This window comes from Schistosoma mansoni, chromosome 2, assembly GCF_000237925.1.
Source record: "Schistosoma mansoni strain Puerto Rico chromosome 2, complete genome".
Classification (NCBI taxonomy): Eukaryota; Metazoa; Platyhelminthes; class Trematoda; order Strigeidida; family Schistosomatidae; genus Schistosoma; species Schistosoma mansoni.
This window is the reverse complement of record NC_031496.1, coordinates 27800479-27811136: the sequence shown is the minus strand read 5'-3', so window position 1 is coordinate 27811136 and position 10658 is coordinate 27800479. Positions and strand designations below refer to the sequence as shown.

Here is a 10658-nt window from a genome sequence, read left to right as displayed (position 1 = left end):
TGAAATGCCTGGAGGCAGAAGCTTAAGAAGATAGAAGAGAACAAGAACAGAGAGTGATTGGTGTGGAAACGAAGAAACAGTCAAGTCTGAGACGATTGATTGACATTTTGCAGACGAAGTATTTACTGTATGGTTCTCAGATTTTACTAAGAGATTCTGTAATTTTGTATTCAAATACATTAGGTAGTCCCCGACTCGTGTTCTTGTTCACCAAATTAGTATACATGTATATTGCAAAAACCGGAGTAACAAATACCCAAGAGTGTTCACTGATATTCATGTAAAAGCTTCTAAACTGAAATGAGATCAATGAATTGAAAAACTCAATATCTTCATAGTTTGAACATGCAGTATATATTTTATATACCCTATTTATTATACAGCACAATAATTATTTACATAAACAATGATTGTTTGTTTAAATGTTGTACAGAATGAGTGACCTGAAATTGAATTTTAGGTATTAACAGACCAGTAAATTAACCTACAAAAAAAGTGTATTATATTCTTGTATGAATTATTATCTATATGTAGTGAATATTGTTAAACTAGTAGATTACAGTTAAAAGACTATTGCAAAATAGTTAGTATTCAGAGTATATATATAATAATCAAGATAAAATTCAATAAATAAAGAAAACAGAGTGATATAAACTGGAGAAACACTGGAAAGTACAAAGAAGTTGCATTTCGATATATTGTATTTTTTTCACTAAGCAACCTCATAAAACCTAAATCACCATGAGTTTTGAATTTTTCAATTTGTAACTAAATATTCCATCTTAAAATTAAAAAGTGAGTTTTTCTGAGTGAAAACAAGTTTCTCTTTACATATTTTATGGGGTTATTAATAATCCTGTATACAGCTATTATACATAGTTTTGCCATTTTCATGTGCGAAATCGCTCCGAATACCTTGGTACGATGAGGGTAGGGAAAGTCCATTCTCTCACTCAAAGTGCTCTCATATGACCATGCGTATACAGCCATTTACAGCGAAGTCCTACTCACTTCCTTCTCTCGAACGGAGTGTTTACGAAATTGAGAGGATGAAAAGTGGATATCTGGTATTTAAACCAGCTTTATGGGTAAAGAGGATCTACTGAGAGAAGTTAGAAAACCCTGACTACAATCCAATGATGCATATGGGCTCCAGGATCCTGAGGGGACGATTGGTGTGTCAACCTATTGTTGGTCACCGGCGACCATTGGTCTCTTAACGTTGCTCCATTGTCTCGTGGATTAAACCTCTAGGTCTAAAGCTTGGAGGGTGGCCTGCTGAGAAAACCGTCTACTTTGGTTTGAGTACTCGGACAGTATCTCAGCTCACACATAAATCCGATGATAACTACTTTGTGTGATATATATATATATAGGCTCCCATTTGTACTAATTTTCATGTGCTCCAATAAATAATGGTGAAATAGTGTTTTATGGGACATCCATCACAACAATCATTTAAGAATTATACATAATAGAATGCCAGTCAGTTTTAGCACCTACGCACCACAGGTGTGTCTGTTGGTCATTGTCAGTCAGTCAATCAGATACACACATAAGAAACCTGACACGTGCATCGGTTCAAGTCACCATGCCGGCATTAGCACAGTGAGATAAAATTATTTCAAGACAAATCCCAAAGTAATAGGAGTGGTAGCCGAATCAGTATTAGTCAAAAAGAATAGGTGTGGAAAAATAAGGTGTAGGACTTCGAGATCCAGTTTCTAAACAAAAACAGAGTAGATGTATCTGCACTATTGCAGATGATGTCGAGCGATGTCACCCACAGTCTCTAACAACTAATTACCATAATCATGTAGAGCCCAAGTAGGTAGTCGATAGCTATTCACATGGCTCAGTCCAATTGTCAATCACTCCAGACTGGTACAATTTCTCGATTTGCCCGCCCTTAGATTTCTTTCAGACTACTACTACAACAGACAACATTACCTACCGAGGCAGGGAGTAATTGGGTATACGTAACACAAGTGAATTATCGCTAATAACATAAGCCGTTTGAGAGTAAAATTTTAGCAAAAGAAAAAGAAGTCAACACATAATATGCACTTGAACAAGTAAGCAATTAACAGGTCTTTGGATTTATACCATGACATTTTTACATTTTTAACGATACAGTAAACTCCTACTTATAAAGCCTAAACTTTTAGAAACTACAAATAAATTTTCGTTTTCATTGATATATCAACAGGGACCAGTCCGTTTCAAATGAAACCAATAAATTAATCTCAATGAAATCTATTCAACAAAACTATAATAGTCAGCTCACTAGTAACTTGCCTCAATATATTCCTAAAACTTTGGTGAGATGTCGTAACTTGTGAATTTGAGACACATCGGAAGTGAAGTAGTTGTCATCACTAGGATTGAATGATCGCTGCATATGCTGGTTGTCCGAGGGAAACACCTTACTGCTGTCACATCTCTCTGCAGTCAGCAGTACGACTTTCACCCTCAGACATTGAGTTACTGTTTTTAGTGTCACCGTTTTCCAATCGACCTGCCTGGCATAGTAGAACCTACAGGAACATATGTTCCAATATAGCTCGGTTGGGTCACAACGATAGGCGAGCCCGACCACCATGTCAAGGTAGCAGTTACAGTCGGGTAGGTTTGAAGAAAGCTTATGGGGCTGACCAACTAAAACGTAGTACTGGTCCATGGAATTATTGACTGTTGGTCTGATCTACATTGATAAGTGCAGACTATCTGACTTTAGTCCACATAATGATTACAATCATTGGTCGGTGACATCGGGTGACATGGCTCATAATAGGTTACAATGTTGCAGATGTATTCCTTACTTATGTCGCTCCATATCTTAAGTTCTGGTATTCACTTATACGTACCTTTTCATTCTGTCTTTTACAACCATATTCTCGATGTTTACCCTTATTATCATAATTAATAAATTATTTCGGTTTTTTGCTATTTGACTTGTTGATTCCATATCGTCTTCCTAATGTGATATGATAATCAGGGCTAATGAATATTTGTGTCACGATCTACATTGTTTATGATTGACTGACTGACCAAATTGTTGATGTAGCTTCGTGCGGAGGAGGAAATGGTGGAATCATATATTTGTTTATTCTATTAAATTAGTTTATTTTTTACAATTTTAAACCTCCACAAATCCCCTATATCAATTTCACTTTTGATCACCATAAAAAAATTATAATTAGTTTTGTGTAGTTGTTTTCTTGTAAGCTTTGTCAAAATGAAAAAAAGCAATGTCTAGATTACCGTTTTATTTTCTTTAATTTCGTAGAGATACTGTTGTGTAGTTCATTGTTTAATCATGGATGTCCTTCCTTTTATCAGTATATTCATCTTGAACAGTAGTGGCATTTCGGAAATATATGTTTCATGATTCAACAGATTTTTAAATAATCCTATGAATAGTGAATCGTTGACCCCGCTGTATTTCAGTTTAAATGAGAAAACTAAAACTTTTTAGGATATGTATAATTCAGCTAGCATAGAACTGCATAAAAAGAAACATACATCATTGATCCTATCTTTAGCTATCGTCATTATCACTTTCTAGATACAAATAAAGTCTCTTATTTTCACTTAAAAAGTGGTTAAAAATTTCTTTCTAACAAGCTCACAGCTCAATGATTAACTGAAAATTAATCAACTGACGGCCATTTATTGGTACTATGTGTTTGTATGTACTCAGTTCAATGGTTACCTTACATTAAAACACTTAAAAGAACTAGCATGTGAATCATATTTCATTGGTATCCTATAATGCATTGTGTTTTGTGAAGAATAATTTAGAATGCATCACATGTATAATAATAATAATAATAATAATAATAATAGTAATATCCATATTACACTTATGAAAGTGAAATTAGTTTATACAAAAATAGAAACATAGTTCAAGCCGATTCACATGCTTGGTTATGAACATTAGACTCAATGGTGAGTTTGCTTCATTTCAAGCACTTTTTTCTCTCAAAAAGAAGTATATTACGTTATATAACTCAGTTGCTTGTTAATAAACAATTTTCTGTGAAAATGGTTCGTTTATTTCCCCTAACATATAGGCATGATGATGACTATCAGCTAGCTAGTGAATTGTACATTAATTTTCACATTTCAGATTAGCATCAGTCTATCTTGTTAAGATATATAGTTGATGAATAACTTATCGATTTCATTAGAATCTGAGCACCAGATATCAGAATTCTACTGGGAGGTAAAAATGGTGAAGCAGAGCACTAGAAAACTGTTTGAAACTATTTAGCAGTACGCATCCATTAGGAATTGTAAGCAGAAATTTCAGGTCTCTCAGCAAACGCTTAACCATTAAAACCACTGAGTCGGTGTGTCTGCTGGCACAATTGCAACTTTACTCCATTTCATAGTTGAAAGCATGAGTCAATTGAAGCTAGACCACCATGGAAAACCTGAAAGCTTCAATTGACTCATGCTTTCAACTATGAAACATACTAAATCTCCACAAAACCCCTTCTGATAATTTACTCAATTTGCTACATAGGGCAGCGATCATTCAATCCTAGTGATGACAACTACTTCACTTCCGATGTGTCTCAAATTCACAAGTTACGACATCTCACCAAAGTTTTAGGAATATATTGAGGCAAGTTACTAGTGAGCTGACTATTATAGTTTCGTTGAATAGATTTCATTGAGATTAATTTATTGGTTTCATTTGAAACGGACTGGTCCCTGTTGATATATCAATGAAAACGAAAATTTATTTGTAGTTTCTAAAAGTTTAGGCTTTATAAGTAGGAGTTTACTGTATCGTTAAAAATGTAAAAATGTCATGGTATAGATCCAACGACCCAATCAATTTCATCAAAAGATACCAACTAAACGCATCAGCAGGAGCAAAATCAAGTACAAAAACCAACAAACAGATCATCCTACCATATGTAAAAGGCATATTAGAAATTACGAGATTGTTTAAGCCTTTTGGAATAGGTGTAGCACAAAAACCAACAAAATCACTTCAATCAATCCTATATAAACCAAAGGACGGAATGACAAAAGAAGAAAAACCGAACATCATCTACAAAATAAATTGTTCCAACTGCAAAAAACACTACATCGGACAAAGCGGACGCCCAATTCATCTTCGCCTGCATGAACATCAAGTAGCGGTCAAACGCCATGGCATATCCTCACTTATATCAACGCAGGTGGACACACATTCGACTGGAGAATGTTGAAATCTTGGATAGAGGCAATTCTAAAAACACCATAGAATTTTTAGATTGGCACTCAAGTCAATCAGCAAACAACAAACACATTGAAATCGACCCAATTTATCAACCAATCAGAAAAATTATGGACAAATATAGGACCAAGAATCAAATCGATGGGAGATATAATCAAAATAAAGGAGCAAACAATGACAGGTTAAAGGCCAACATTAACCAATCAAGACCGAGGTCTACAGGGAAAGCTGTGAGCCGTATGTGGAGAAATTCGAACACTTCACTTTTACTTAAAGTTTGTGCTGATGATGTCGTCCAGAATACGATGAAAGCTCCACGACCAAACTAACCATCTCAGAGAACGAGACCCCACGAAAATTATCAACCGGAGCTACAAATCTTCTCTAACATCTCGAAGAATTCTAGCTTAAACAATCTTTATAATGTTGCAATTTAAAAAGTAATAAATTTCTAAGAATCTTCAAACAGATGTTATAAACTATATCGATGAGTAGGTTTGTGTCGAAATATCCTGAATCTATAAAAAATCTCAGAATAGAAAACACAATTGATCCCTCACATTTTACTTTACTAATTATACTTAGAATTATAAATAAATAAACACGAGTGCACACCTTCAAAAACGAACTCATTGAAGAGTATTCCCTTCATTTAACTGACTGTCATTTGCATTAATCAATCTGCATTTAAAATAAAATACTAATATAAGTAATTATCATCATCAATAATAAGTGTACATAATAAAAACAACGACTCACTTGTTGATTTGGTGATAAACTTAAAATTAATTGACACTGTTTTCGTCGTTGAGTACAATAATGTCGTTCGAATTCCGCCCGTTCATTTAATACAGAATGAATATGCAGACATCGATATACTGGTCCGAAATCGACTAAATCCTCCACTTTTGAATATGTTCGATTACAACTTTTATCATTATCATTAACATTTATTTGAGTTCTTATTGTTATTTCTGTTTCACCATGATCATCATTAGTATTACATGAACGATTTGTATTTGTAACAATTTGAGTTAACATTTCTAACTCATTATCTAAACTATCGGTATTTGTATTAACTGAATAAACAAACAGTGATAAAGAGAGACAAGGGCGTATGAGTCAGTGAGCAAGGAGCATATATACGTATGAGATAATACGGCAGTGGACAACTTACACCATAAGAAATACGACAAACTATGCAATAAATTCCTTATGGAAATACACTTTTTATTGCGATAGAGTTAAATGTCAATATGTGCGAGTCCGAATATTGATATGAATTACTGTAAATCAGTTATTAAGTGCAAGTTTATCGGCTTAGTTTTGAAATATAATTCAGGAAGTAGGAATATTTAATGTTTTTTTAAAGAATATATGGCCTGGATTTAATGAGACTGGAAGCTGAATCCACCAACATTTCTCATTCAAATAGTAACTGACCAAACATTCTACAAAATTAAGACTAATTTAGAGTTGTGTGTGATGTACTTAAATTTTATTGTAGTCATTTTAATCCCCCATCTGAGTTCTATAACTGGCTGGTGACTAGGATATAAAAACTGGTGTTTACTGACAGTTGACTTGTGATATATGCGTGTATACATTACTTACTTACTTACTTACGCCTGTTACTCCCAATGGAGCATAGGCCGCCAACCAGCTTTCTCCAACCCACTCTGTCCTGGGCTTTCTTTTCTAGTTCTATCCAACTTTTGTTCATTCTTCTCATGTCTGTCTCTATTTCTCGGCGTAAAGTGTTCTTTGGTCTTCCTCTTCTCCTTTGACCTTCAGGATTCCATGTGAGGGCTTGTCTTGTGACGCAGTTGGGTGATTTCCTCAAGGTGTGCCCAATCCACTTCCAGCGCTTCTTCCTGATTTCTTCCTCCGCTGGAATCTGGTTTGTTCTCTCCCACAGTAACTCGTTGCTGATAGTGTCTGGCCAACGGATCCGAAGTATCTTGCGTAGACAACTGTTAATAAACACTTGTATCTTCTAGATAATGGCTTTCGTAGTTCTCCACGTCTCCGCCCCACCCCGTGTGTATACATATTTACATAAATTTTGTAACTCTCTAAATTCTTTTACTGACATTTTACACGGAATGATGTAGTATAATATGAAGTATGAGGATGAAAATAGCTCTTTAATTAAAACTAAATTCTGATATTTTTTATTAAACAAAATTCTAATAAATTAAAGTTCTGTAGTCCTGGGTTCGATGCATAATTTGGGTCATGCATAGTCACTAAAAAGGTGTAATACCAAACGAGATTATAATAACTATATAGTGATCCCTTGTTTTAAAAGTATTTCAACTTATATTATTCCATGACGAAAATGAATCTCAGAATTGGCTAACTTTGACAACTAGCCAAGTCAAATAGTATCTGTTTCATTAAACGATTGATTATATGTATGAAAAACTACTTAGAAAAATGCCTGCGAAAAGTTTTAATTCATCAAGATGTTAAGAAATTGCTGGAATATTCAAAGATGTCACACAATGTGTAAATAGTAATTGTTGATAAAATGGAATATCAATCAATAATCATGTATATACCCATTTATCACATTGTAAGTTACGAAATCTAATTGGACATGTTTTTATATTGATACTTGCATGAGAACTGTGAAACTACGAAGTTTAGTACAAAATATATGAATATCTGTAAAGCTCAATTGTAAACTTTTCATTAAAAAGTTCACTCCACAACAAAGTTAAGCTTTATTTATTTATTTAAACACATAAATATTGGTGCAAAGGGGCACCAGACACATATGCGCCGCACAAATCTTATTTGATTTGTGTGAGGGCTGTGATACTGTTCAGGTGCCCAAACTGAAGCAGGTGGTTTTCTTAGGGAGCCACACCCGCAGCCTTTGACCTAAAGGTCTGATCCACAAGGCTGTGGAGAGCATCGTGAGGAGATGCAGTCCCATGGTAGCCGGTGACGTACGATTGATTCATACGCCATTTGTTTCCTCAGGATACTGGAGCCCATGTGCACCATTGGTTTGGAATCAGGGTTTCCTAACTCTCCTAGGTGGACTTTCCGTGTCCACCAACCCGGTTAAAGTGCCGGACATTCGCTTTTCGTCCTCTCAATTTCGTAAACAACAGTAATTCCACGAGAAGGTAGTGAGTAGGACTTCCGTGGCAGAGGCTATATTCGCGTGGCCATATGAGAGCATTTCGAGAGGGAGAGCGGACCCTCCCCACTCTCGGCCGTACCAGAGCATTCGGGGGCACAAAGTTAAGCTACCTCAGTTGTTTTATACAATTTATCTCATTTATAAATTCGACTAAAGCAAAAACCATTAACGTGACAGAATAACAATAAATCACTATATTTCGTGGTTTCTAGTTATCTGCTTACAACTTAAACATAATAACATTAATCATCAAAGTTCACCTTACATATGTTATGTCATAATACCCGAAAATTTCTCATCAGTAAAGATTAATGAAAAAAGCATTAAGTATGAAAGACCTAAAAGAACTGTTTATAAGCCAAATAATGTGAGTATTTACAGGTTTAATATAATAATATTGTAGAATACAGAACTAAGAGAATAGAAACAGAATTATTTAGAAATAAGACATTAATGTTATAGTTATGTAATCCGTAAAACAAAATGAACTGACCTAGTAAAGATAAGGCAAGAAGTGTAGATTAATAATTAGTGTCATGAGAAGAATTCAGTAACATTTATGAATGAGATGATTAATGTGTTCTGTTGAAGAGGTGTTCTCTGGGCCGGATAATTTTATTGCACACATTTTAACATTGTTCTAGACCAACTTATCCCATTATGAATAAAACTACAATAAACGCTTAAAAAGTTTACTAACCAGATACTTTATGAACTGTCGATTTCGACGCCACTTGTTGTGATTCTTTATTTGATTTTTTGCTTACATCCTGTGTTTCTTTGTATCCATTAACTACCAAGGTATCGCAAAGTGCTTCACTATCTATTCCAGATAATTGTGCTGCTTCTCGCATAGCAAATGCACCAAGAACTATTGAATTTTTCCGTATGTATTCAAGAAAATCCGTTAATTCATCAAGACTTGCATTCTAGAGAAATAAAGAATTAAGAACTATTATTAATGCTTTAATTTTCAAAGGTTTTCTCAATAAAAAAGAAACAATTATTTGTCATTTTCGCCAGTGTTTCACTCACAGGGCCAAATGACCCAATTATAAAACTATGAACATTCCTCTAAACACAGAATCATTACAGTGTAGAACTGAAACCCTTTTTCTCTATGTACTGGTAATGTGGTTTGGGAAGACATTACGAAATCTTCGCGAAAAAATCCTGCAACTCAAATAATACAATACAATAAGAAGATTGTTATTTTGAACCACAACTTTTCTATCAATGTTTCAAATCTTTATCAATAAAAGCCTCATGTCTGGATAAAAAAAAAAGTATTTAAAAATCAATACTTTGTCTTTATCTGAGCTAAATGAATTAACTGAGTGCTTTCTCTTATATTCTTACCATTTTTTTTACTTTTACTTACACCCGATTCACCTCAAGGAGGATCATAGGCCAACCACTAACATTCTCCAAACAATTCTGTCCTGGACAATCCTTTTCAGTCGCTATTCATCCTTTTCATATTTGATTCCAATTCTCGACACAGTATGCTCTTCGACATTCCTCTTTTTTGTTTCCCTTCACGATTTCACATACTATAATTTTTAAACGGTGTATTTTTCCTTAAACTCGGCCACTGATTGGATTATTATTTTGAATATATAACTTCAGAGTACCTGAAGAAAATTCACTGGAAAGAATATTCTTCCTTTATATATCTGATATAAAATAAAGTCAATGATCTTTTTTTTTCTAAAGTGCTTTGTCATCAATATTAACACAAGAATTAAGAAGGGTCCTAAAGCGAAACGCTAAAATCAATTTACAGACTAGACAAACCTTGATTCTCGTTCTTGTTTTCGGTATGCGATGAATGATGATTTCAGAAAAGGCGAACGGGCGAATTAGATCCAGTTGAGAATGCTCTAGGTCTTCAAGATTTTTCAAGGCATGATAGTACCTTCCGTCAGCAATACTTTGTTCAATGCGAGAATATTGTTCTAATATCGGAAGACTGATTTGAATTGCCTCAATACATTGATTAACATGATCCAAAGTGAGTTTACAGGCGGCTAATTTGTCACACGATTCACTAAACTAAAAATAAAAAACCACCGGATTTCCCCACATAAATAACAACATATTGCATATCAAGTTTATAAGATATAAATTTTGTTATGAAGCGTTATACGAATTGTTATAATGCATAAAAAACAGGAGATGGATTAGTGTTTTAAACGAGTTTAAAGTATAAAATTTATCTGATATTTTCAGGATCCCTAACAATTTGGTAATCTGGCCATGCAA

The 10658-nt window shown here is 34.3% G+C and overlaps 1 protein-coding gene across 1 annotated transcript in view; it reads right to left on the bottom strand.

Moving 5' to 3' along the window:
- Positions 1–10658, bottom strand: part of Smp_146100 (putative sec15) — a 39018-nt gene that overhangs the window by 24110 nt on the left and 4250 nt on the right. Inside the window, exons 2-4 of the mRNA XM_018796279.1 lie at positions 10191–10448; positions 9094–9322; positions 5996–6315 (exon numbers count right to left, since the gene is read on the bottom strand). Coding sequence (XP_018650507.1) covers positions 5996–6315; positions 9094–9322; positions 10191–10448 — 807 coding nt within the window. The remainder of the gene's footprint in view (positions 1–5995; positions 6316–9093; positions 9323–10190; positions 10449–10658) is intronic.